Source organism: Doryrhamphus excisus, chromosome 2 (genome assembly GCF_030265055.1).
Source record: "Doryrhamphus excisus isolate RoL2022-K1 chromosome 2, RoL_Dexc_1.0, whole genome shotgun sequence".
In the NCBI taxonomy this organism is placed as follows: Eukaryota; Metazoa; Chordata; class Actinopteri; order Syngnathiformes; family Syngnathidae; genus Doryrhamphus; species Doryrhamphus excisus.
The window spans coordinates 13,727,725-13,755,688 of NC_080467.1; the positions used below are offsets into that span (position 1 = coordinate 13,727,725).

General features: G+C 39.3%; 2 protein-coding genes across 31 annotated transcripts in view; both read right to left on the reverse strand.

The window, feature by feature from the left end:
- Positions 1-6,187, reverse strand: part of LOC131102859 (glutamine synthetase-like) — a 29,179-nt gene extending 22,992 nt beyond the window's left edge. For 2 of the 8 annotated variants that reach the window (XM_058048554.1, XM_058048543.1), the window contains exons 1-7: positions 5,085-6,187; positions 3,202-3,384; positions 2,703-2,867; positions 2,483-2,629; positions 1,341-1,468; positions 942-1,141; positions 103-283 (exon numbers count right to left, since the gene is read on the reverse strand). In XM_058048554.1, coding sequence (XP_057904537.1) covers positions 103-283; positions 942-1,141; positions 1,341-1,468; positions 2,483-2,629; positions 2,703-2,867; positions 3,202-3,367 — 987 coding nt within the window. In that variant the 5' untranslated portion in view covers positions 3,368-3,384; positions 5,085-6,187. Of the gene's footprint in view, positions 284-941; positions 1,142-1,340; positions 1,469-2,482; positions 2,630-2,702; positions 2,868-3,201; positions 3,385-4,140; positions 4,209-5,084 lie in introns of all 8 variants that reach the window. The other 6 variants (XM_058048523.1, XM_058048515.1, XM_058048497.1 and 3 more) reach the window with 6 other exon arrangements.
- Positions 6,188-6,796: 609 nt separating this feature from the next.
- LOC131106493 (protein unc-13 homolog B-like) overlaps positions 6,797-27,964 on the reverse strand; it is a 56,052-nt gene continuing 34,884 nt past the window's right edge. For 2 of the 23 annotated variants that reach the window (XM_058055683.1, XM_058055613.1), the window contains 34 exons: positions 26,855-26,901; positions 26,614-26,692; positions 25,214-25,288; positions 24,894-25,113; positions 24,533-24,760; positions 24,304-24,445; positions 24,036-24,205; positions 21,976-22,091; positions 20,616-20,779; positions 20,113-20,263; positions 19,907-19,975; positions 19,736-19,825; positions 18,970-19,107; positions 18,759-18,889; positions 18,501-18,586; positions 17,601-17,727; positions 17,416-17,512; positions 17,174-17,317; positions 16,580-16,657; positions 16,420-16,497; positions 14,509-14,535; positions 14,305-14,367; positions 13,252-13,266; positions 13,131-13,151; positions 12,679-12,767; positions 12,436-12,582; positions 11,189-11,312; positions 11,055-11,108; positions 10,895-10,972; positions 10,574-10,721; positions 10,376-10,432; positions 10,111-10,203; positions 9,070-9,229; positions 6,797-8,513 (listed from right to left, as the gene is read on the reverse strand). In XM_058055683.1, the coding sequence (XP_057911666.1) occupies positions 8,228-8,513; positions 9,070-9,229; positions 10,111-10,203; positions 10,376-10,432; positions 10,574-10,721; positions 10,895-10,972; positions 11,055-11,108; positions 11,189-11,312; positions 12,436-12,582; positions 12,679-12,767; positions 13,131-13,151; positions 13,252-13,266; positions 14,305-14,367; positions 14,509-14,535; positions 16,420-16,497; positions 16,580-16,657; positions 17,174-17,317; positions 17,416-17,512; positions 17,601-17,727; positions 18,501-18,586; positions 18,759-18,889; positions 18,970-19,107; positions 19,736-19,825; positions 19,907-19,975; positions 20,113-20,263; positions 20,616-20,779; positions 21,976-22,091; positions 24,036-24,205; positions 24,304-24,445; positions 24,533-24,760; positions 24,894-25,113; positions 25,214-25,288; positions 26,614-26,692; positions 26,855-26,901 (3,792 nt within the window). In that variant the 3' untranslated portion in view covers positions 6,797-8,227. Of the gene's footprint in view, positions 8,514-9,069; positions 9,230-10,110; positions 10,204-10,375; positions 10,433-10,573; positions 10,722-10,894; positions 10,973-11,054; positions 11,109-11,188; positions 11,313-12,435; positions 12,583-12,678; positions 12,768-13,130; positions 13,152-13,251; positions 13,267-14,304; positions 14,368-14,508; positions 14,536-15,310; positions 15,347-16,065; positions 16,114-16,419; positions 16,498-16,579; positions 16,658-17,173; positions 17,318-17,415; positions 17,513-17,600; positions 17,728-18,500; positions 18,587-18,758; positions 18,890-18,969; positions 19,108-19,735; positions 19,826-19,906; positions 19,976-20,112; positions 20,264-20,615; positions 20,780-21,975; positions 22,092-24,035; positions 24,206-24,303; positions 24,446-24,532; positions 24,761-24,893; positions 25,114-25,213; positions 25,289-26,613; positions 26,693-26,854; positions 26,902-27,964 lie in introns of all 23 variants that reach the window. The other 21 variants (XM_058055786.1, XM_058055777.1, XM_058055809.1 and 18 more) reach the window with 18 other exon arrangements.

A 27,964-nucleotide genomic window follows, 5' to 3' on the forward strand; every position in this document is an offset into this window, starting at 1 on the left:
ATCAATCAGGCAGGTGCTTGCTATGGCTTTGGTCACAAGGTATGGATCACAGTTTGCTGCAGGGCGGCGGTCCTCGAAGTAGCCTTTCTTGTCATAGCTCACCTGGAGAGGAATGCGGATGCTGGCGAACCGATCGGCAACTCCAGCAGTGAATTCGTTGATGTTGGCGGTCTCATGATGACCCGTGAGCCGTCTCATGTTGTCCTGACCTCCGTTTGGGTCGTACACTTTAATGTGCTCCATGTGTCTTTTGCTCAGCTTCTCAATGGCTTGCTCGATGTATCTGTCATCAGAAGGTTCACAGGTCATGTACAATCGCTTGCGGACTGATTTCGCCCACTGAGATACTGTATTGTTATGAAAAAAGATTCAGTGGTGTGAAAAAAGTGATTCCACGCAACAACTGCAATCAAACATTTGCAATAACTTGCAATCAGCCTCTAACAGAAAAATGTTTGACCCACTCATCTTTGCAGAATTGTTGTAATTCAGCCACATTGAAGGGTTTATCCAAGTGCCTTTTTAAGGTCATGTCTCAGCATCGCAATAAAATTCGGGTCAGGACTTGGACTTAGCTTCTCCAAAGTCTCTATTCGTTTTTCTTCAGTAGGTCGACGTGCTGGTGTGTCATTATCCTGTTGAAGAACCCAATTTGGTTATCCTTCAGGATTTGTTGGGTAGGTTGCTAAATCCATGGTTCAGTTTATCACAACAAGTCTTCCAGACCATCACACTACCAACACCATTTTTACTGTTGCTATTATGTTCTTATTCTGAAATGTGGTGACAGACATTTTTAATTTGCATGTTTAATTAACATGCAAAAAAATAAGAAAGCAGTAAGGGCGCAAACACTTTTTCACACCACTGTACATTATAGTATGTGTCCAAATAAATGCCAAAAGTAACAAAGATAATAACTTTGTGGAGAATTAACTCACCGCAGTCCTCCTTCTTCTCTCATCTGCTTGGTGCTGACATTTATGTGTCCGCCAGCACCGTTCCAGTTTCCTTTCATTGGTTTGGGGTCTAATGTGGCAAGGACCCCAAAGTCTTCACACACACGGTGCAACAGGAAGCGTGCAACCCACAGTTGATCTCCCATCTCAATACCCTCGCAGGGACCCACCTGGAACTCCCACTAAGTGACATACAACAAACTTTATCATCATTGCATCACCTTGTTGATTACCATTCTTTGCTTTAAATTGTAAGTGATTCGTTTTTTATATGGAAAGTACTATTGTATTAGCAGAGGTGCTAACACACAAAGTCAAGGACTGTAATAATGAATGAATAACGACATCAAGCTCAACCAATGAATATTTCTCCACATTTACTTGGGATTGCATCGCTTCAGCATTGGCTCCATAGAGTCTGATCCCGGCGTAGAGGCATGCCTTGTAGTGGCAATCCACAATGTCCCGTCCGACAGCTTTGTCTGCTCCCACTCCGCAGTGGTAGGGGCCTTGAAGAAGTTAGGAGGAAGGTTTTAATGTATTAGTGCAATAGTTCGTTTTAAGTAAATGGGTGTCACACATCATTTCAATAATCTTTCTTTCTGTGTTTAATATCAATGAGGGCGGCACGGCGGTCGAGTGGTTAGCGCGCAGACCTCACAGCTCGGAGACCAGGGTTCAATTCCACCCTCGGCCATCTCTGTTTGGAGTTTGCATGTTCTCGTTTTCTCCGGGTACTCCGGTTTCCTCCCACATTCCAAAACCATGCTAGGTTAATTGGTGACCTATTTTCCATAGGTATGAATGTGAGTGTGAATGGTTGTTTGTCTATATGTGTTCTGTGATTGCCTGGCGACCAGTCCAGGGTGTACCCCGCCTCTCGCCCCAAGACAGCTGGGATAGGCTCCAGCGACCCTCGTGAGGAAAAAGCGGTAGAAAATGAATGAATGAATATCAATGAGAGCAAAAAAAGTTACGCCTCCTGCTAAAAAAAGAACAAAAAAAAACATTTCAAACGCATGTTTTTCTTCATTAAGAATTTTTTTTTTGGACCAGTGACACATTCTCGAAATATAACAAGAAAACTAGGAGTATAAGAGCAAAAAATTAAATTATAATTTTTGGAAAATGTTTTTACAGAAAATGTGTAATGCTATGAGAGTTAAGTCAAAATATTATGGGAAAAAAGTCAAAAGTTATTTTCAATAATTTATTTTTGTACACAAAAAGTGGCAATTTTGGGGAAATAGGTTGGGAAAAAAGTTATAGTATTATAGGAATAAAGTTATAACAAACAGAACCCCTTGCATCCTTTCATTTACCAGTATGTGGAGCTACACAACCCTGAAATAGCGGTTCGCTTTGGTCAAAGAACCTCTATTAAGAGTTCTATTAAATCTATCAAATCTTTGGGATGATCTCAAGGAGACTTCAGAATGCCTTTGCAATCTGACAAATGGTGAATATTTGCAAAGAAGAGCAGAAACATACCGTCAAGCGTGTGTTTGTGTATGTTGTCATACCTTGTGGTGCTGGGAATCCCCATTGAGGCCAACCAAACGGGTGTCCATCCATTCCCAAGAGTGTGTATTCCTGTTCCATGCCAAACCAGATCTGGTGCTCTTTGACCAAGTCCATCACTTTCTTGCAGCTCATTCGCTGGTTTGCTTCTGTACAGAACGAAACACGTGCAGATTGCATTCTGGGGAATCACACAGCCAAACAACAAAGTGGAGAAGGTACCTGAAGGAAGGCGGTTGCTCTTGAGAACTTCACAGAGAACCAGCTTGTTTGGGTCAAGGGTAAATGGATCTCGGAACATGCGTACCGGTATGAGGAACATTTCTCTGTAGAAGGGTTGGTCCTGCTGCAGTCTGCATATCTCACAAAAGCTCCATTCAGGAATTTCTATTTGGAGAATTGTACATGAGAAAACAAAAATGAAGATGGTTTGGAGGTCATCACGCTCAGCTGTCTGCCGAATAGTAAAAATAGATCTATTTTTGGACTGTATCTCATACACACTGATGTCCCATCCATGTTTTGAGTAACCTACTGACTTTGAGGCAGACTAGCCAACTTCACGCACCGATGTGCTGCCCGATTTTAAACATATTTCACCAAACTTGCACCACAGCAGATCTGAAATTCAGTGTTTCGTAATATGTATTTATAAATAATGTATCTCTCTTTACATTCTAGCGTCCATATCATATAATCCATTATAAAAACAGGACTTTACCGTCAGCACTTTTTGGTTCAGTTTCCAGGGTCCGGGTTTTGCTGTGCAGGTCCTGTCCATTAAAGTCGATCCAGATGTAAGTCACCTGACATTTACCCCCCTGCGGAAGGATCATGTACTGCTGGCGTACAGTCTTGTTCAAGTGGGAGCTGGCAGCTGTAGTCATCTTTCAGGAAGAGTGTCCTAAGGCAATGTTTGACATCATTTACTACACAAACACTGATCTAATAAAATAACACTGTTATATTTGTCATATTATATTATCTCAGCAAATAGATGCATTCATCTGGTTACTAAATATATTTTAGTTTGCCATTTCAACCTTATACAAATATTACCTGAATAAACACATTCCGGGTTTAATGAATTATATCTAAACTGTTGTGTGTTAATGGCAGTAACTAATTTATTTCATGAATTATGCATTTTTTTATAATTATTTTTTTTTATTCATGTCAAGCCATAGCTGTTGTGTCCCCACACAGTCCCCACAAGTCTGACGCTCTTTTAGAAATTTAATCTAACCTGAATACATCAACGACAGCGCTACTCCAACCACTGTTGCCAACCTTTCAGTAAAAAAAGTAGCTATTGGCTGTCCTACAAGTTGCTAGATGACTACCTCATTAAATACATATTTTGCATATTATGTGAATATGATGCTGTAGGGAAAAAACCTAACCCCATAGCTGACTGGTTCCTGCCGGCTTGTGACTGTCAACAGCACCCGCTGTTCCTCAGTGAGAACATAAAGTACATGTGTCCCCAAATCCCAACAAACTCACTTATGACCCCAGAAAAGTCGCTAGATTTGTCGCTAGTCGCTTTTGACATAATATGTCATCAAGGGGGTTTGGGATGTTGCCAGATGTAGCGACAAATTCGCCAAGTTCATTCCTAAACCATACTGTATTTGTATCTCCACCTCACGAAACACACCTATGGTCCCAACTTCCTCATTGCCGCCAGACGGCCGCGAGATGTATTCAAGGACACTCCGAAAATCACTACAATTAAGCACATACAGGAAAACAATAAGTAGATATTCTTCTCACTCACTAACTTAATTCTTACTACGGAAGTACTATTTCAGGCTTTTAAGGCTATTTGATTATTTATCTTTTTGTTCATACTATATAGTAAAAAATAGGCAGATTTTACATAGTTAAACATGATTAAGTGGAAAACTGATTTTAAAACATTTGACAACCCTAATGTTTTTTTTATTTTATGTTTGTCGCTGTACTACATTGCCTGTCTTGTTTTACCACTTATTTTCTGTTTCCATCTGTCCAGACCACCTGAGTGAGGTCAAGGGGCGATGCCAAGAGATACACCTGAAAGCACTGCAGAAGGATGAGGACACAGAGTCTTTCTTGATGGGTGTTGCCTTGCCATCTTGGACCATTCTTTCTCTCAGGCTGCACAGTTTGTGTTTCATGACCTTTCCCTGGCAATGTTTTTGCGGTCTCGAAGCTCTTAAATCACCCAAAGTTATTTGTCCTGTTTTTACCTGGCCCTGTGTGTTGACATTCATGGTTGGACTCTGAACTCATGAACTGCATTTTGGTTTTTTTCCAAGATACCACGCATCGCCCAAAGTTTATATACTGTATATATATATTTTTTTAATTAATAAAGTTAGGTTCATCAAGTGTCCCATACAGCAAAACATAACACAGTTATTTGCACTGCAGGTCACTGGTGTTTGTGACAGACATCACAGTGATATCCATATACATAACATACATAAAAACATACATAAAACATAAAATACATATCTTTAAGATGTGGAAGTATACCATTGTAGGGGGAGTAATAAACTATAGTGATATAGTATCACTATTAATTATATGTATTAAATGGAAAAAAAGGCATCTTACTTTGTCGGAAATGATGCCGGCTGTCCTCAGATGTCTGCAGTCAGCTGTTTTCTTTGACAGGTCAAAAGCTATTTGTGGTATGCGTCCGCCACTGTGTGCAGCCAAGTTTGCTTTGCTGCTCCACCCCTCTCTCCCTCGCTCTCTCTCTCCTGATTACTGCAGTAACCCTACATCAGGGCTCAGGTGCAGCCTCTAGAGTTAAAAACCTGATGCTGACTACACACAATGGAGACTGACGCAAACAGCTTGAGGTTTGTTTGTGTTTTATGTTTTGTGTAACCATTAGACAGACCATTGTAATCGCGGTGTTAACACGAAATGACACAACACGTAGCACCTAGCCCAGGGGTCGGCAACCCAAAATGTTGAAAGAGCCATATCGGACCAAAAGAACAAAAAACTGGAGCCGCAAAAAATGTAAAGCTTTATATAAGCCTTATAATGAACAACACATGCTGTATGTATCTATATTAGCTATATTAGCCTACTATCAAAATGACTAAGCTGGCAACAAATACATAATGAGCCTTCATTATTAAATGGGGTGTGCCCCAGCCTTTATTTTAACATTCCAGGGGGGTCCTGTATTTCTGCTTAAACTGTTTTCTACAATTGAAGTTTGTAATAAAATATATATTTAAAAAAAACAACAAAAAACATTCCAGCCTCGAGGCATTTCATACCGGACGAACTTCCTGGTTCAAAGGTCATGCAAGTTCACCCCACATTGCTGTCCAAGTCAAATGCCTGTAACACTCGGACCCGAGCAACAAAACGCAAAAAACAAAAACAAAAAACGCAGTGTCATTCCAAATATATACTGACGAAAATCAGAAATCACTTTATAAAAACAGCTACTTTGTTACTAAATATATGCCTGTATAAAAAAATATATGCCTATGACAGGATTGTGTTCTTACCCGTTTAATTTGACTTCTGCTTTCGGACATGACTGGTCAGCTCCTCAACGTCGGACATGTAAGATGAATGCAATTAATGCAAATGTTTCGGTCCAAGAAATGTTTAATCCTCTTTTCTCCTCAGTTACTTTTCTCTTTTTCCCTTTGGGATCCATGGCCCATCAAACAGCCACCTGCCTGACACCCCGCCCTGCTGATAGAAACGTGTGTCGCAGGCTATGACGCAAATCTTCGTTGACAGAAATGTAAGATTTACTCCACACATTTTTACAGCATTGGAAAACGTTAAGAATTTTTGTGTCATGTTTGTCCTCCTACAGAAACCATATTAAAACAAAAAATATATTTCCCTCTGCCATCTTTTTCCATTTTCAAACATTTTTCAAAATTAATTTGTAAATATTTTTGCATAATTTTCACCATGTAAAACTAAAATTACTGTCTATACATTTTAAAATTGGGTGTCTGGACTTGTATTAACATTATTCTCTATGGGAAAACTTGCCTTGGTTAGAATCCATTTTGGTTTGAGTTGGACCTTCTGGGAAGGATTAATGATGCTAACCAAGGCATTACTGTCATTGAAGCTGAATTACTGTACTGAATTACTTAGTCCCGCAGGCCACATCAAAATACATAATTAAATGCATCCTTCTTTGCAATTCAATCCCAATTGAGCAAAAAAAACAAGAACAAAATTAACTGAAAAGACAAAAGATCTCTGGGGATGACAAAACTATACATTTCTCAACTTATACTGTACACATAAAACAGTTGAACTGATTTACTGAATGAGGCAATTTGCACTTTTTTTTAATACTCAGGTACTTTATAGAAAATGAACTGGAATGTTTACATTACAGCAACATGTACATTGTGACAAAATAACACAAAAATACAATTATTGACATAGTGTACTTGTTAACTCTTGAAGTGATGACAGCCAAGTTTGTAAGACTTAACAAATACAGAAGACATTTCCATAAAAACATGGCACAAGGAGCATGTACAGTATCTTACATAATCTACTCTATTTGGTTTCTACAGGGTGTTAAAAAGACAACTCCACCAACAGTGTGGTTCTCATATTGCAAACACATCCTTCTTCTTGATGGCACACAAGTGGATAGTCGTATTCATCACTTTAAAATACAGCTCTCAGCTACATAGTTTGCAAGTCATTAAACATGTTAAAAATTCAAGGGAACATATGATTTTTAAGATAAAGAAAGAAAAATCACATTTGTACTACAAGCAAAGATAACCATAAAATGAAAATGTAATATCACTTGGGAAAAATAAGGAATATAAGAATGGGCAATGAGGTAGCGACCCTCAGAACACAGGCAAAAGTAGGATTTTTATAAGGTTTAAACGTTTTCCGTCACAATAAGGCCACAGAGAATGGAGAGAAAAGAAGACGAGTAACAAATTCAAGCTGGAACCTTCATAAAGATTCTAGAAATCATCATTTATTTAATGACAGTCCAGCATGGATGCTTTGAATTTGCCACCCATCTTTATGTAAACCATAAGTTGTGCACAAGTCCAAAATGTTTAGAGTTTTTTTTTGGAAGAAAATTTGATACTAGATGTGTATATTATTTTTTTATATATAAATAAATAGTTAAGCATCAATTTAACAGCAAACACTAACCTGTCAGGTAATTGTGAGGGTGGATATTCAATCCTTAAAGACTTGTAACCACTTGTAACACTGCAGCAGCAACAACTATGTAAATTCACTCACGTGTCTTCAGGTCCTAGACACAACCAAAATAAATATTTGTATAAAAAATAAATAAAATGGATGGGCTATACTGTCATATGGTTGACATCATTCAACATTCTTAATGGGAACTGAGGGCATCCATATGGCAACAAGGCACACATATAGCTCATCTGTTATTTAAAGTAAGTGGTATAGATATCAAGTATCAAGTACCTAATCTGGTAATACTTGATGCATTAGCTCCACTTGCGTTCCATACGGTTACAACCATGCCCGTCAGTTACTATGTATGGGACGAACTAGATTGTATTTTCATCACATTTACACGACTTGATTGGAGTCAGTCACAGTTTAAGGACTGTGGAAGGCATCAAACACAATGTTCACAGGCGCGGTATGATTAAGGGCAACTTGAAACTGATGGAGTCGAGGAACAAAGTGTGTATGTGAACTTTGTAAGGTTCCACCAAATGGTTATGGAAACAATCCCCTCATCTGCCCTCCTCAGACGATCGTGTTTCCGACTTAAGCCGCACAAATTCTTTGGCCACATCGTCACTGGAACGCTGTGACAAGATCCGCATGGCGGTGAGGCCGGTGTCATCCATGTGGATGCATTGAGCAAGTGCACACCAGCAGGCACAGTTGCCCTTCTCCATGATGTCCCTTAACTGGATCACAGTCAATCCCACCACACGGTCCGCTCGTCCAAAGCAGTAGTCTTTGACACACACTTGCAGCTCGTAGCACTCAAAGCCGTCTTGGTTGCCCAGGACGCTGTGGACAGATGCAAGATGTAGGATTATGCAAACATTTAAACATAAAAACATTTAACCGTAGGAGTCCTAAGTAGATTTTGGCTGTTTTACATCTTTACTTTTATATTTCGCTGTTTATCTTGCCTTAGTTGTTTTTTGACAATAACATATCAATAACAATCAGAAATATTGTGTAGTGTCAATGACACACGATGTGCGTCTCTGCATCAGTTGGCAGTGTTGGCTTACCCACTGCTCTGCAACCAAACAGCCTCCAAGGCTTTAATTGATTGACAATGGACTTTGATGATGGGTGCCTCCATGCACCAAAAGCACACATAGAAATTACCCATATGCGTGATGATACAATTGATGAACAGTATTGATTCTAAATCTGGTTTTATGTGACGGATTTACACCACAATTCATGCTAATTGGATGAATACAGTGTGTGTTTATTATTCACTTATTAGTGAACTTTTGAAACTACATTATGTCTCCTAAACGGCAGTGCACCAATGAAAAGGAAAGCCATCACCATCCCGACTTATTTAAAAAGCGATAACAATACTCACAAGTGGAAGGTCTCATTGAACTTGGGAGACCAGCTGTTGTTTTTGGATTTGGTCTGAAATCGACGCTTCTTGTCGCTGAGGTGAGGTCCGATCATGGTGATCTCCACAAAGGGTCGGAACATGCCAGATGTCTGCCATTTCAAATCAGTGGCTGCAACAACTGCACGTGTAAACAGAGGGCAACATGTAAACACAGGTAGGAGCATAGCATGAGGGCACACAGATGAATGTTGTAAATGGGACCTATTATGCTCATCTTTCTGCCCTTTGTATTGAGTTGTGGACTCCTATAGAGCGGCTACACACAATAACCAGCACTTTCTAGATCTTCCTGAATCTATTATGAAACTATTCCAGCTGTATTTCTTTGGATTTCATGTTTCCTGCAAAAATTGTGTTTTTTAATGTATTCCACCCACACCCCACCTCCAGGCATGCCCACTCCGCTCTGGTAAACCTACAGATTGTGGTGGGAAATGGCTATTAGCAACTCTAGACTCGGTGAGCTTTGAAACCGCTCTCTCTCTCTGTATGCATACTCTATTGTACTCTAACTGTTCCTTAGTGCTTAGTGCTTTTGAGTCTTCCACATGACCAAGTAACATTGGAAATGCAGTTGACAGATGAAAATATTTTTCTTTTGCTGCCTGATGTTTTCCTCGTTAGGAATTGTAAACAAATGTGTCCCTTACACCTGAAGAAACACTTCCTGGGAGATAGTGCGGACACCGTAAACAAAGAAGCAGCGCTTGGGGGAAGGCAGAGAGTGTATCAGGCCTACAATGTACGCCCATATAAGGAAGTCCCTCAATCTGTGACTTCACAAACCGCCAGTGTTCTAACATCCTCTAAAACCAAGTGTTTTGAGCCATAATGTCAAGCTTCTTTCAAGGCTCACTTCCAAATGCGCATCTGAAACTTTGGCACTGTTTATTTAACACAAGAGTGGAGAAGAGTGGAGAAGAGTGGAGAAGAGTGGATAAAGCAGAATAGGTCCCAATGTTTTAATACCACATGTTGGCACTTGGTGAGTTCTCTGACCTTTGGCAGAAACTTTGTGTTCCCCACTTTTTGGATGAGTGTGGAGCTCAACCTGGACAGACACCTCACCAATCGGGTTGGACACATTTATGCCTATTTGGATGCAAAAGTACAATCAGCACATTCATTATTTCATTAACAGCTTAAGATTCAAACTGCTATGTAAGAATGGGAAGGCGATGGATGCATGATGAGGCTCTGTTAGTTGTTGTTTACCCACTTTAGCAGCATGCAAACAACAAGTACATAGTAAAATGACACCTACCCCTGCTGGGCTGTATTTTTTCATTGGGAGTTAATTTAAAACCCTTTCCATTGTGCACTGGCACAAACGCAGCACAGGAGATAAAGAGAAGACAGCAATATCTTGTCACACATTCCAGCACAAAATATGCAGAACAGTTCACAGTGCCCTCTGCTGGTGTACTGTGGTAAAGCTGGCTTTTAATGCCCTGTTGCTTACCTTGTGCGTGTTGGGTTGTCACAAAAGTCTTGATGAGTGTGTCAGTGGTCTGAGTGTAGAGGGAGAGAGCGTGGCGGAGGGAGGACAGTTCAGCACTCTTCTCCAGAAAAGCCTTCTTCAGACCATTACCACCTGCGTGGAAATATTGCTGCAGAGAATAAAATCATTGGTATTCATATAGAGCTCACTTAACTTACATGTATTAACATTTAAAAGAAGTTACTAACATTTAAAATTCAAAGTAAAAAAAATTCTTAATTTTGAGCCAAATTAAACTATAAAAGATTTTTTCTTAATGCAGTTATGTAAAAATCACCTGACCTTGATCGTGTCCAATGCCACATCCATAACGGCACACTGTCTGGGAGACAAGCTCTTTGCCTCCCCTGCCATGTGATCCTAAACAAACAGAAACGTTAGAGCCATTAATACACAAAAAGCCCCTCACAGCGAGTTTGTATATCATGGATTTGTGTAATACCTTGAGTTTGGAGAGTTGACCTAGTTCTTTTGCAGCAGAGAGTATGTGTGCTCCCTGAATGGAAAACAACTATCAAAATTATCCTTGTCATACCATCTTGAAAGAGATAACAAAAAGGCCAAGTTTCGACTTACAAAGGTGTCATTGCCCTGGGGCAGGACTATGGTCTTCTCCAAGCTGGTCATAACAATCCTCCAGAGCTCCTTGAGCACACGCTTCAAAACAGTTTTCTCACATATCGTGGCAAACAGCGTCAACCTGCAGAATCAAGAACATGTTCTGGAGTGTGTTGGCACTGATACAGTGGAAACTCAGTTGTTATAGATCACGGTTTTTGACAAAAATATGTCTTAACTATCATACGGTCAAAGAGTTCGTCAAACTAGTGCGTTTACCTGCGTGTTGTCATGTTATGCAGTTCAATTGTTAGACTGTAATACAGAGGTAGGGAACCTATGGCTCGGGAGCCAGGTAGGGCTCTTTTGATGACTGTATCTGGCTCTCAAGCATTTCTTACCACAATAAAAATGTATTTTTGCTAACATTTTAAAGTAAACCATCACAGAAATGACTGTTAAAAATAATATTCAAAATCAACAACTTTCTTATGCATTTTAATTCGTTCATCTATTTTCTACTGCAATACGGCCGACCATATCCATCTTTCTTGATGATATTTTCCAGGTCAAACACCAAAACTCGATTATTACTGGGTAATGCGTTAGTGTACCTCGGTCATTAAGATGTAAATGTAAACTTTCCTCGTTTAGTCAAATAGTCACCTAGCTAAAGCTGCAGAACCAAGCCTTCTGGCAAAGATGGCCAAAAGAATGAAATATACGGAGTACGGTGCAAAACCATGCAGCAGCAGAAGTCGCATTAATGGCAGCAAGTATTTGATTTATTATTAGACACTGCGCTGCTCACGAAAGTGTGCTGGCCACACCCCATTGGCGTGGGGTAGTGTGCCTACAATTAGAGCCCATTATATCTAAAACTGTTGGTCTTACATAAAAATGCACACATTTTATTGCATTCAATGTTTAAAAAAATGTATATGGCTCTCACAGATACACATTTTAAAATATCTGGCCTTCATGGCTCTCTTAGCCAAAAAGGTTCCCGACCCCTGCTGTAATACCTGATGTAACCTGCAGATGTACTCATAACCTCAGTGTGCTGCAGAATGGATAGTGGCTAGATACAGTAGACAGTGGTTCTTCTACACTATATTAAAAAGTGCATGTATTTTTGTTATTATTTTTGGGTGACGGAAGGGATAATTTAATTGACATCAATGTGATTTTCAGAGGTTAAAATTTTTGTCTGTACAATAACCAATGTTAAACCATATTGTAAAAGGATGCATGTATGCACTTACTTCCCATCCAGAAAATCCATGAGTGGCCGTAGCATGTTATCAGAGTCAGCGTCCACTTGGTTTTTGGTGTTAGCATTAAGTGGTCCTTTTATCTGGTATAGCAGAGACGCCATCTGTCGCATGCAGTCATTGATGCGGCTCTGGAAGCTGACAGTTCACACGGAAGTCAGCGCAAATGCACATGGAATCAACCGTGTAGCCTATGTACTGTGCGTGTGGGCTGGGGTGAGGTGGTAAGTGTACCTGTTGCCAAATGTACTGCTGAGCTCATCCAGCACGCTGTTCAGTTTCACCTGCAGGTTGTTCAGCAGGTCACTGGCCTCAGTGTCCATCTTTAGAACAACAAGAGGAATACATGAGAAAAGGCCAGCGTAGTCTTAAATTAATTCAAGGAGACACTGCAAAGACATAGTCTTCCAGTTTCCACAACACACGTAAGTAAAGTACATTTTGCAATAATAATAATTATACTTTAATTATATATTACATAAAGGAGTGCTAACATTGATACCCAGGCATAATTTTATTTTTTAATTCAATGACTTATTGAGAATGAGAACTGAGAAAATGCCAAAGGAATTGGCCATTACAATCCCTTATGGTGCCTTGTTGAAGGGTAACTGGAATGTTTTTTTTGTTTTTTTTGCAGGTTGTTTCGGGGACAGAAAGGCTGTGGTTTATGTTGAGCTTCTTACCTTTTCTACTGGAATATCCATCTTAACGTAGTGGGAATTTATGAATAGAAATACAATCAGCAAGTAAATAAAGAATAATCATGTTAGAATATAAATATGTGTAGATAATATTGACACCCACCTGCTCCCTGTCAGTCTATTGCAAGGATAGTTGAGAAAAAACACAAATTAAGACAAGACAAAAATAGCTTTTAAAAGGAAAAGAGAGAAAAGGCTTGAGAAAGGAGAGGGAAATGACTGATGATTGTACTGAGTTCCTTGTCAAAACTGCATGGTGGATTAGTTGTTGATGTATTGATAATGGCTGTGATGTTGCAGGAAGGATACGGACCAGAGTTGCACAATTCAACCCTCATTGTAAACTATTTATTTTCAAAATATAAAACAAATAAATGTCCAATTAACTCATTCAATACCAAATATGTAGTTATCTGTTTTTATAATTATTATTTATTTATTTTTTTTGCACGAGACGTGATGACGCAACTCTCCACAAAGGCATGTCACGTCAGAGCACTTTTAAGCCGTAAAAACGGTGTTCATGTGAATGAAAAATCACACAGAGCAAGGAGGAGTGTAGCGTGCAGAAGGTTACACATAGTAGGGATATTTTAACATATACACATGCGTCCACACACGTATAGTTCAGTTCTAAATGTAAACATTGTAAAACAATCCCTTTTTTATTGTTTATGCTGTGGTGTTAGATATTTGAGCTGTCATCAAAGCAAAAACTATTTGTGTTTATCTTAAAGTATCTTTTTATCTGTTTTTCTCCCTGAACTGATATTTCCCCGAAACTTACCTATGTTGTACTGCTGATTACTAAAGAACTAAAAAAGGTAGAAACCAACTTTTTTTTCTCATGAAAGACCGGAGGCTAACCTTTATTTTGGTATCCAAGTTCATATAGTCAGACAACACAATATTCTATGTGCCTTGAAAGATCAGTCAAAATCATCTAAAATAGGAAGCACTAAAAGGGTTGTCTTTTACAAAATGGCTAGGATTGAATTACTTGAACAACTTAAAAAGTGATTGTTTTGTTGGCTTACAAGTTTTAAAACTTTGCAAATAAATACAATTTACACAGCGGGTTGAACAATTTCGAGTGCAACTGCAGGGGGGAGCAATTCAGTGGAAAAATGCGGCTCCATTTCAAACTGCAACAAACCTCAACCTGAATTTTGTCCCCGTCCTCCCCGATTTCCTCTTCCTCTTCCTCACTCTCCTCAAACTAACAGAGGTGATGGGAAAATTGTATAAATCATGTTTCAGTCTCATTGCCATGTACTGAAATAAATATTAATATGCGTTGTTGTATGAGTAAATGCAGACATGTATCACACATGTTTGCATATACAGTACATAAACTTGCCTGACATACTAGTATTGTACTGTTGCACTATGGGAGGGAAAAACAAAGCAAAACATTATGTCTTATGTCTAAAAGTAATAAATTATTAAAAAAAAATAATGGTGAAAGCCTGAATAATGAGGAAAATAATAAATAACATTAATGACCCAATCATTTCAGTTAGAGACAAGTCTAGAAATTGCACAACATAAACCTAAACAACAAAATATGAAGTCCGTACTGAAAGACCTTTAAAAGGGGCAAAATATCATCTCAATTATATACCACTCCACAACACTGACCATACCATCTACACTAATGTGAAAAAGTGTTCGCCCCCTTCCTGTGGTGTAAAAGTAACCAACAGTAATATACGGTGGTGGTAGTGTGATGGTCTGGGGCAGTTTTGATGTTTCAGGACCTGACAGACTTTATATGATAAATGGAACCACAAAATCTGCTCATTGATGAGCTGAAGTATTTAAGTGTACAAAAAAAAAAAAAAAATCAGGAAAGGGAAAACACTTTTTCACACCACCAAAACAAATCCTTATATTTGTAAAGCAGGAATAGTATGAGTTCATCTTGACATAAACTACAAAAAACAACTAAATCCTACAAAACAAACGTTTCTCTCATACGACTTCTTGTGATGGATGAAGGGATTACATTAAAGGTCATGTGACTTGTACTGCACATGGGTTCAGTGTGGACATAATCTAATAATGGGAGATGGCTATACTAGTAACAAACTGATCTAAATTGGCTACTGTTTAGTCTAATCAACACTAAAAAATACTCTTCTACAACCCACAGTACCCACCAGACTCACTGCTTCCTCATTCCCAGTTGCCACCTGCTGTCCAAGCCACGCAAAGTATGGATACAGAGCTAATTAAACCTCTGTGATATTTGTACAGTAGATCCCTGCTATTTGTTACTGTTGCATTCTCACACATGAATAATAATAAAAAACGAATTAATAAAACAATTGAGATGCCATAAAAATGTCTATATCGACACTCTTATTATTATTATTATTACTATTATTATTATTTTATAACCCAAAAACCATGGTGAGTAACTTTCTGTTGTTGAAATGTGCGCCTATGCTTCCCAGCATGCCTTGCGGGTTAATCATTTGTATAAAATAGTATTATTTTGCATGTACCTGCATTATAGTGGGTAAGCGTCTTTTTCAATCCTCGCATAGTACATATGGTACAGCTATGTGAAGTAGGCATTTGGATTAATAAGCTCCTGGTGGTTTGTGACGTGCATGTACGGGTGTAAATATCAAGCTGATTCACTGCATATGAAGAACACCTCCTCAAGCAAATTGAAGTTTACCTCTGACCCAGCTCAAGCTTTACCAACGTAGGACAAATGAGATGGCTTTTCTACTAATAAAGTGCCTAATTATGGAGGGAGAACAAAAATGTTTTTTCCCATGAATAAAAAAAAATTGATTAAAAATCTGCACATAGGCAGGGTGGTGAAAGCTGAGCCTCAAATATGCGGGGATCCACTGCATATTAATTCAGCATGAATTCAGGTCTGATAGTGATGGAACCCTACCTCCTCCTCTTCTGCTTCCTCCTCTTCCTCCTCCACCAACTCATGTTGCTTTAAATGTGAACACACGTCTTGAAATTTAAACTAAGCTCAACAAAGGCGACTAGTTATTGCACTTACTAAAACATCTAAGTGGGATAAAGGGGAGGTGCGAGAATACGGAGAATATGATGTCACTAAGTCTCAAAATCTTCTAGTCTGATAAGAACAGGGTCAGTATAGATAAGCAGCAATGCTATCAATCAGTGACACCATCACATTGATTGCTACCTCACCAGTACTATACATACCAATCTGATACATACAAAAAACCACATTTGAATATCTACATTTTATATCCAGGCTGTTCAAAATTACCTGTTGGGCACCCATGCACTCAAACATCTTCTCCAGGAGAATCCGCAACTGCTGCACATTATTCATGAGGACACAGGGCTGTATGCAAGAATACACAAGTGATGATGTGTTGAGATTACAGTTAATACGATGTCAAAAATTCCCGAAGATGGCCACTTACAATCTTCTCCTTGTCAATGTAAGAAGGAAAACTCTTGGTAAGAATGGTACTGTACTCTAACAGTACTTTGGCAATGGTCTAGAAAGATAAGGGGAAAAAAGGAGCATTAAAAGGACATACACACAATACAAATCAAATTGTAAGTGCTTATAAGTGCTTTAAGTGCTAATATAATCTCTCACCATAGGTACACAGGGGTATATTCAGCTGTATCATTACAGATTGAGGGAATAAAATAATTCCCACATATTCACTTCATATTCTCCTTCATGCAAGGAAGGAATCCCAAAACACAAACTACTGCTAACTACTACTAACTCTTTCAATATGAAAAACATATTTTTACATTTTTATAATCACAACACACTTTTTTGCTCCCATTTTTCATTAGCTTTTTCTATGTTCCCAACAGTGTCTCTCTCTCAAATATTGTTCACTAATCCGTCTAAATCTGTTAATGAGTATTTGTAATTCATAATACATCCACCTCAGAGATGTGGCATATCAAGATCCTGATTAGACAGCACAATTATATATCATATATATATCATAGGTGTGCCACAATATACCGTGGTGTAGTTACACAGGGGCTACCTTGGAGAAGCGGCGACTGTACTGTGCCATGACATTTGAGTCAGGGCATTCCAGTTTCTTGATGATCTCAAAGCTCTGGTTAAGCTGGGTAAAGATGTCCACCACAGAGCATGAGAACAGAGCATGCTCAGATGTTTGCTGGAACTGAAACACAAATATTTGGAGTGATTTTAATAAAGTGCATCTGTAAGTTTTCATTAATGTTTTGGATGTTCTATGTGTGAAAACGACATCACGCTTACTCCATCTTTTTTGTCTCTTTCGAGTGCTCCATGCATGAATTCCATGGATACATCGTCATTTTCATCCAACCACTGCAGCACAAACTGTAGGAACCATCTGTAGCAAATAAACAAATGTTTTACCTACCCCAACTCTCACCAAAACCTTGAATGGATATGAATCCATCAGCTTTTTGGTTACTTACGATGGGTAGTCTGGAACAACATCCTTAAAGCTCGGTAGCTCCTTGACATATTCGTTATAAAGCCACTTCACTTTAAAGTGCAAGTTCATGTAGTCAGTGCTCTTACACAGTCTGTGTTTCTCATGATCTGGAGGGAGAAGACACACAACATGTTTTTGTTTGTTGGTACTGGCGAGGACACAAATATAGTTTAAAGTATGCAAATGAAAATATATACAGATGGTCTTTTGTATATGTATGGGTTCCATTGCTAAAACGGCATTGTAAGTTAAGTTTAAGATTCCAAACATGGAATCAATGTTGGTCAGCATTCAATTAATGGCGATGGTAATGTGCGACACGTAAGTACAGTAGTTCTCTTTCTATTTGTACATATGAATAATAGTATATGGAAGTGCGTCGTAACCACATAATGTCATAACATGGAATGTCGTGAAACAAGGACTGCCTGCTAGTGAAATATATTTGAATGTACAAAAATTATCAGTTGTGAAGAGCCATTTCAAGTTGCTTTAATTTGAAACATATTTTCCTGTGATGGTTCAAATGGGAATTTATCTCAGGATAATGGCTGGCACCCTATGGGGAGCAGTGCTGCATTACTATGTAACAGAAAAGTGGAAGGACGCTCCTGGGAAACATAATAAGCCTTTAAATGCCTGCAGAATTAATCTTTCCTCCATTCTTTATTGTTGTAAAATCTTTTCTAGAAGTGAACTTTTCCTTCCCCTTGCTTCCTTTCTGTCCTCTTATTAGTGATAACGTCTTAACACAGGGAGATTTGTAGTACCTCAGATGAGGTGATGGAAAATTACATTTACCCAGAAGGAAAGCAAATGTGTGTCATGATATAATAAACCAGACAGGTTAATTTGGATGATCAACTCCAGCATCACTTACCGTCCATAGCATACTTTGTGTCTTGTGCAAATAACGTCCACATGACCTCTGCCGACACCCTCCCTACATTCAATTCTTGAGGAAACCTGCAAGAAAAGTAATAAGAAATTATTATAATCTATAAAAAGAAATACGCTCAAATAGACGTCCCAATTTTAACACATCAATACTGTATCAATACAAGTCTTGAAGATAGATAGATTCAAGCTTTTCATGAATTCCCCCCATTTTATAATAAGTAAAGGCAAACAAACTAACTGGTTCAACACAGGTGTATAGGAGTTCCTGTCCTCGTCAATGATGGAGACGATGAGCATAATGAGTTTGGGCCAGAAGTCCAAGTTCTTGATGCTTGGACCCTGGTCCTCCAGAGATAGTTCTTCCTTGTTCTGTATTAGGAATTCCATTTGATGATCAGTGCAACTACAAGTGTGTATCGCATAGAGTAGTAATACTATGAGCAACTCACGTTGTCCACAGGCTGGTACTGTCGGCTGTAGAGTTCATTACAGTTGTTGAAGATGTAGTCATATGTGGAGTTGAGACAGGCCTTGACACAGTCCCTCACAACCTGACTGGCTCTGGGCGGAGACTGTAACTCCTGGACCTGAACACCAGATGGAATTATCAGCACTATTTGCACCATTACCATGTTCCAGTCAACAAGGTCAACAAGACCAAGTCAGATGAAATAAAATCGTCCCTCGCATTATCGCAGTTCAATTATTGCTCCCTCACTATATCACATTTTTTTTTCTGAAATTAATTGATTAATGAATGATCGTCATTTTTTGGTAGACCTTTAGTCAAAATATATTGAAATACAAGTGATATGTAATATCTTGGTCACTAGGCAGCAGTAAGGACACAAAACATTGAGACATTACCTTAAATCACATTACCTTAACACTGCATGAAGTCATTAAGTCTGTCATGAAGATGTCATGTCTGACATGAAGTTTAGAAGAAATAAATTTGTGGCCAACTAGTTAGCTCGCTAGTTTGCGAGTTACCTCTAAATTTGCTGGTGTAAACAATTGCGTGAAAAGGTGACTATAGCAGTGTTATATCATTTCTACAGGGCTCTCATAATGTTGAACTATTGTATTGTATAAGTCAGAAGGTTTTCTGTGCTCTAACTACCCAAATATTGAATTTATTAACATTGAATCTTATATTGGGGACATTAATTTATCATGGTCGGGACAACAAGGGACAATTGTGTTATTCACTACCTTCATCCTGAAGAATGTAATGCTGGTTAGAAGATCCACAGTGGATTTTAAATCCTGCAGGCGGTCCTTGTTACTGGCAGGAAAGTGGTTCTAGAGAAGAAAAGTGTTTTTGATTTTGGTTGGTTTGTTTTTAATTATGAGGGTTATTGCAGAAAATATAAATGGTCTTACTCTGTACGTAGAGAGGTCAATGCGCAGAGAGTTGTGCAGTTGGTCTAAAAGCTTGACAAATCGTTCTTTCTGTAGAGGAGAGGTCGTAGAGAACAGGAGACAGCGACAGGTTTTGTAAAAAGATATGTACTAAAACCAATTATGTGTAAAAACACAAAGGAAAAAGAAGAGTGAGTTAGGGCTTCCGTGTTAGTGTTATTACAAACCCCAAAATTGGAGGCAGCAAAGCGGTCAGAGGCGGACACATTGGTGGAGGCGGTTGTGTGGGCGTAGAAGGCATTGATGTTGGCGAGCAACGTGCTCATCACAGCAGGAACCCCAGGATACATGTACTTAGACGACAGACAGGCAAAGTGCCTGTAAAAAGCAAACACAGGAAACTTAGAACATATGTTTTTGACTAATAATATACATATATAGATAAAATGTTTCCAAGGTTAGCTTCTCAAGAAGCATGTTTGAACCAAACTATATCCATAAGATATAGTGCATAGCATAGCCATCAGCAACCTGGCGGTTGTTTTTTCTAACAGATACATACATGAGCCATGATACGGTATGTCATGCAGACAAACCATCCTCTGCCTGAAAATAATTGGAATTATTCCAAATATTCAAATAAATAAACACATAAAAATAGGGTCTGAAAACAAAGCATAGTATGAGATTTAGTAAGGTGCAACAAAGCAGAAAAATAACTCCAACATACGTCATGGCCTGGTAGATTGATTCAATTCCATAACGCATGGCAAACTCATCCACTATGTCTTGTGGCACGTCGTCAAAGTACACTTTCCACGCATCGTCCCCACGAGCTTCTGGGATTTTGACCACACCCCGTCCTTGGATATCTGTGGTGTGGTGGAACAGGTTCTGGAATGGAATAAATGTGTTAATATCAATTAAAAGTCACCAAGGTTACTGATACTTGTGATGCATCATTTTAGGGATGGGCATTCCAACATATGTTCTTATTAATGATGATGATGATGATAAACTTGTCTAAAGTCATTGTACTCTGAATGGTTGTTGCCATGTTGAGACAACGCAAATTGGACTCAACTTTCTTGCTTTAAAAAAGGACACAATACAAAATAACTTTGTTGATATAAATATTTGCACCATTAGTGACAAATTGGATTATTCGCGATAACCCTATTTATTCATATTTTATGTAGTACCATATGGTCAACTGAACACACTGAACAACCTGCTTATTTTGATTAAATGTGGAATAAAATTCATTCATTCATTCATTCATTTTCTACCGCTTTTTCCTCACGAGGGTCGCAGGGGGTGCTGGAGCCTATCCCAGCAGCTGTCTTTGGGTGAGAGGCGGGGTACACCCTGGACTGGTCGCCAGCCAATCACAGGGCAGATATAGACAAACAACCATTCACACTCACATTCATACCTATGGACAATTTGGAGTCGCCAATTAACCTAGCATGTTTTTGGAATGTGGGAGGAAACCGGAGTACCCGGAGAAAACCCACACATGCACGGGGAGAACATGCAAACTCCACACAGAGATGGCCGAGGGTGGAATTGAACCCTGGTCTCCTAGCTGTAAGGTCTGCGCGCTAACCACTAGACCACCGTGCCGCCATTGGAATAAAATTCATTAATTCATTCATTTTCTACCGCTTTTCCTTACAAGGGTCGCAGGGGGTGCTGGAGCCTATCCCAGCTGTCTTTGGGTGAGAGGCGGGGTACACCGTGGACTGGTCGCCAGCCAATCACAGGGCACATATAGACAAACAACCATTCACACTCACATTCATACCTATGGACAATTTGGAGTCGCCAATTAACCTAACATGTTTTTGGAATGTTGGAGGAAACCGGAGTACCCAGAGAAAACCCACGCATGCACGGGGAGAACATGCAAACTCCACACAGAGATGGCCGAGGGTGGAATTGAACCCTGGTCTCCTAGCTGTGAGGTCTGCGCGCTAACCACTAGACCGCCGTGCCGCCATTGGAATAAAATTAACTCCTATAATTCCCATGAATTATAGCTCCAGGAAATTTTGTTTGAACTAATGATGCCGAGAAGAGGAAATTACCTCATGCAAACAGGTATACTGCACATGATACGGAGCCACTTTCTCCTCTCCCTTGATCTCCACGTTGATTTGGAGGCGGATGGCGCCTGACACTGCTGACTTGTCTGTCCTCTTCTCTGTAATTCAACACAAACTCAGTGACACAATTGTTATGACAGACTAAAGTCAGTATTGAGTCCAGGCTCCAGGGCAACACTGGTTATCACTCTGATGTCTTTCAGCATTGCACCTACTCTGATGGAGGGGTTGAGTCGGCTGCACTAATAGAAGCCCTCAAACTAAAGTGCACAAGCCTGTGTCACTGGGCTGTATGGATCTGTGTCTGTTCACTCAAGACACTTGAGTGGGAGCTTTTCTGGAGGCGGAGCGCCTGGCGATTCTCCCTTGCTATTTGCTCTGACAGGCTCACCATTAAGGGTAATTCATACATGTCGGTGGAAGAGTCGTTTTCTAACTGGAGCTGCTTGATAATCACACATGAGGAGAGGGCAGATGGAGGAATGGGGAACAGGGCACGTTGTAGCACATGATGGAGAAAAGGAAAAGACAATTTTTTTAATGTACCAGTGTATTAACCACTCAGTTTATCCCTATTTTTAAATTCAAAGGGGAGAAATTAGTACTAAATAATCCAATTCCGACAGGTTCAGGGTCTGTGCATTTCATTCCCACTTGGAGACCTTAGACCTTATTTGCTTAAACTGTTCAATTAACCATGATTTCGTACATAAACTATGGTAAACAATTAACAGCACTGGAGTCTAACTCCAATTCTTAGTGGGAAATAAAGTAAAATTAAAGCACAAAAGACAGTTGAAGATGTAGGTCAAAAGACAGGGAGGCAATCACTTTTCCAAAGACATCATGTTTCTTACAAAAACAGCACAAGGGACAGATCCAGAATGCCCTGCCTTTATAATAACAACAAAATTTGAGCCGCATCCTAGCAAAACATTTCAACTCCTAGAGGGATCACACAGCAGATTAGAAGTGAGGTTTTCTGAAATGAGCAAAACTGTCCGCGAGCACAACAGGAATGACTTGAAATTTTATAAAATAAGCTTAGGGCAGCATTTTTAATGCAGATTAATGTGGACCTGGAGGGACAATCCTACCCTGGGTGAATAAAAAGGTCCCTCGGGGCAACTGAGACATGTGCAATGAGGTCCAAACAACTGACTTATGGAAAGTAGCACCCTGGCGGAGTGGTGGCCCATACTGATGTAATAAAATTGAGGCAAAAGTCTGGAAAAAAATAGGTATAGTATTGAGTATTCGGAGGAACTATGCAGTCTAACTAAATGTTGTGGAGGAGCCTGCAGATCACATGATTTTCTCATTTGCATAATTGACCATTACAGAAATATCAGTGTTTGTGTGTCGATGGGTGTGCCGTGTGCGTGCACCTTATGACATGCACAGGATTAAAAAGCATTCTTGGTGATGACTCCGCTCCATGTTATTGTGCTCTGATTTTAAAGCTAATGAACACGTCTTTGTACATTGAATATATCACAGATGTGTTACAATGCACAACCAAGTCAGCTGTGTACATGTGTAATGATATAATGTGATCATGGAGCAACACAGCCACTGATGCACTTTGCTTGACTTAATAGGCAGGGTGCAGGGGCGGCCGTGTAGGAGTTGTGTTAAGAAGCAGGATTACAATGTAAACTACAATACAGAGTCATAACAATTGAGTTATACAAATAGTCCCAATATGTTACACATATGTTACTAAATTATTTCTCTGGTGGTCAAAATGCCACCGTGTAAGCTGCCACCGTGAATGGGAAACCCTGCTACAGTATCGTGTTGGTAATTGTTTTGCCACTAGTACCATACTGCAAAGGTATGACTCCAGTATACTGTAACCCTATGGTGGAAACATAGTTACAGCTTTCCATATGTGGCGCTGACAAAAGTCATGCAAAACTGGTCTGGCATTGACCAAATTGCCCTCTGTTCATTTGGTTACAAGTACTTGCCAGCTAAAATGCACCAATAAATAAAACAATATTACATCTCTCTTCTAATGCGCATGTAAACATACTGACCCAGGTTGTACCAGACATCCATCTCTCCGCTCAGGGTTCGCACTTCAATAATACTCTGGCCAAGGAAATCATCAGATTCCCTCTTAAGGCGCTGCTTCACCCTTGACTTGATGTCATCATCTTCATCCCACACACGCACTTTAATTCTGTCTGACGAATTGTGGCATTCGCTATCAAAAAAAAACACAAAATAAATGTAGAGTATATTACAAAAAAAGCTTTGATAATTCAAATTTCATCTGAATTACAAATAATAATGGTGACTTACAAGTGATACTTCTCCTCCCACACTGGGTTGAGGTTGCCATAAATAGTTTTGGTTCTCTTCTTTGTCTTGCCGACCTGCACCGTGACATACGGATCACTTGAACCGGTCTTGTCCTTTGCCTGAAGTCCTTGGGCACAAACAACTACAACATTGGAGGAAAAAATACATAAGGAGTGAATATGATAATTAAGTTCCTGTGAATGCTTTTAACCTTAAACAAAGAGGATACCTGTGATGGTGATCTTGGCAGACCACTTAGAGGTACCATCCAGCACACTTTGTTTGATGGCCTTCATCTGCTGCGAATGGACAGTTTTGCTAATGATGAAGACTTCCCTGATCAGGTCAAAGATTTCTGGTTTGTTCCTTTCCCTGATCTTCATCCTGTCCTTCATTGCCATGATGATATTCTGTGTTCGGTCTTCAGCTCCATGTTTTGAACTCTTCTCCGCAGCACCTAATCATGAAATAATTGGTGACTCTTTCAAGTTCTTACAACTAAAAATCATCCCCGAGTGCCATTTTCGTATGAATATGTCCATGCTGTTCATATTGACATAGATAGATCAAAAAGCAAACTGTGTACTCACGTTGCAGACAGTCAGCGTTCAGTAATTCTTGACACTTCTCATGACACTTAACACCACACTCTGAACATCGGACGCCTTGTCGTGCAATGCCCCACAACAATCCTTCACACTCGTAACAGTATGTGGGTGTTGTGGCAGTCCACACCTCAAAGTTGTGTGGTGTGGTGCACGATATAGGGTAGATCAGAGCTTGAAGCGTCTTCTTGTACACATGGTTTTTCTGTTTGGATCAAGTTAGGGTGTGAAAGTACAATATTATTAACTTCAACATTTAGTAAAGCTGAGGTTCTATAGGTTTATTATAACAACAAGCAACTCACCAGCTCCTCATCCCTGATAGAAGATCGTGCAGCCATGGCAGATGTGATACCTGCTTTCCTGGCTTGCACAAGGGACTGAAGGACAGGCAACAGGAAAAAGGTTATGATACTTAAGACTTGATTACATTCATAAATATATAAATAACCCACAGCCAAGCGAAACTCTGTGATCTTACTAAAATGGAGGCCAGTGTGGTGAGTTAGGAGGAAGGTTAATAGGGCTGTCATTTTCCCAAGGGGATAGTCGGAAAACCAATATGAGGATTATTAGTTTCAAGCAACTATTAAGGAAAGGATTATGATAATGGGTTAAGTTGGATATATAAAACAAAAAGCCACACAAGTGTTAGTTTGTTCAATTTCAATTTCTCACATTTTGAGAAAATCTATGCCAATATGAGAGGATTTGTTGATATCTTTAAATAATAACAATCAAGAAGGAGGGATGCTTATGACCAAGAGGGGGCATGCAAATGTTTTACTGTCTACTCCAATTAAAGAGAAAAAAATGCTGCAGATATTATAGCTTGAGGCAAGTCGTGTTTTGTTTATCCAACTTGATATTTCACTGGATTCCAATAACTTACCATAGCCTGACCAGGCAGAGAGAACGCATTCAAGAGAGTTGTGGAGAATAGTTTGGGGTTTAAGAAAGGAGGGAGAGAACAATTAGCACCTTGATTTCATATATGTCTCCAATTGTTGATAATCTAATAATAACCAAAAAGCAAAGTCAATAATAGAGCTGACTAATGTGACAGTCTCCCAAACAGAAGCACATGAACAACAATAATTGGAACAGATAAAGATATGACAAGTTCTCCCAACCTGCTGTTTAGTTTTTATATATTTATTTACATGGTGTAATTTGGCACGATAACTGTACTCTGGCTTCTTGCTTTGCAGTTAGTTTGTGTCAGAAGCAAAACAGAAGGCGTTCAAGGCACTTGCCATGTGAATTAACAAGCATGATGGCAGCAGACACAAAAGATAACACTTGTTGTTCCTGTACTTCGTCAATATTATCTGTGTCGCAAATAGTTTGTGCATATTTATTTTGCAAACAGTACATCAATCAGGACTTCCACTGCAAATCATTTTACAGAATGCAATTACAGTAATTATCAGAGCTACTCTAATTCAACTAATGATATTTGTTTCAAGTTTTTGGGACCTTTTTTCCCCTCAATAACCGGGATTAAATCATCAATCAAGATACCAAGATTTATTTTATCATCCCAATACCTCAATACTGCAACAATTACAACCATGGATTTTCCATTTCACCCATGACTCAAAATATATTTAGAATAAAAGATCCTTGTAAAAATCCCTGCAGATTTGTAGAAAGTGTCACATACACAATACACATAAAACAGAAATATAAATCTGGTACTGACCACATCGCTAACCAAAGCGATAGGCTTCTTTTTACGAAGGTCTGGCATGCTGTCAATTCCATAAAGTCCCGGTCCATCGCTGTTTACACACAAAAATGTCACAATTTATTATTTGTCATAACTTTGTATAACTATTGTCATACTGCATTAATCAATACAGACATATCTTTTGCAATTTCATGGAAATTCTACTTAAAATGATGGAAAAGAACCGCAATGTCCCCTCGTAAGTATGACTTACCCTGGTTTGACCCAGGCCTGTCTTGCATTGGGCTCATCATGTCCAACCTTCAAGATTTAAAATGTTAGTCAAATTAATCACTTACAACAGTTAAGACAGATAATCAGTTATGTGAGGAGAAGAGGAGTCACGAAATGTGCTTTTGGTTGAGCTTCACCTCTCTGATGTCACATGGAATAAATACTAAATAAAATGAAAATAAAACACAAACTATGTACTATATGTTTGGTAATACCCTTTGAGCACAGGCACAAACGTGCTGTTCTTGGTGTGAAACAAGGGCAGAAAAACAGTCCAAGACGACAAAACAATGTTTTTTTTAGTCACCAAAATAATAATAATAATCTCTCAGATGACAAAAATTGAAGGTACAAATAAAAAACAAAAACAGTACACCAAAACAAAATACAACTTCAATAGAATGCAATCTATTAGAATATAATCAACCTGTTCTTCTTGCACTGTCTCTGCAAAGAAAGTAAAGCAAACACCATAAGGTTAATGACTTATGTAGTGTAAGTACGTTTGTAAAATGTAGTATGAGTATACAGTGGAACCTTGATTTTCGTACGACCCGGTTTTCATACACTGTCTCAGTTACTGTAAGTACAAACAGTGCTCTCACAAACTACTCTGTGGATTTGAGTACTCAAAGCAACCACACACTGGTGCTTCTGTGAAGAATGGATAGTGGTTCTTTTGGAGTTGGGACACTATAGACATATTCCGGCCTGGGAATCTTTTCATCATCCTTATTATGTGTGAATGGGTGGTTTATTTGTCATAGAATGCACACAGAATGATGAACAACTCTCTATCTGTCTCCTTCGTCCTCTTATATTACAATACTTATTATTATTAGTACATTCAATGAATTTGAGTTGAGTTGAAGTGGCTCGGGCATCTAGTCCGGATGCCTCCCGGACACCTCGCTGGTGAGGTGTTCCGGGCATGCCCAGCCGGTAAAAGGCCCCGGGGCAGACCTCCGCTGGAGGGATTATGTCTCACAGCTGGCCTGGGAACGCCTTGGTGTCCTCCTGGTGGAGCTGGAGGAGGTGGCCGGGGACCGGGACTGCTGCCCCCGCGACCCGGATAAGCGGAGGAAAAATG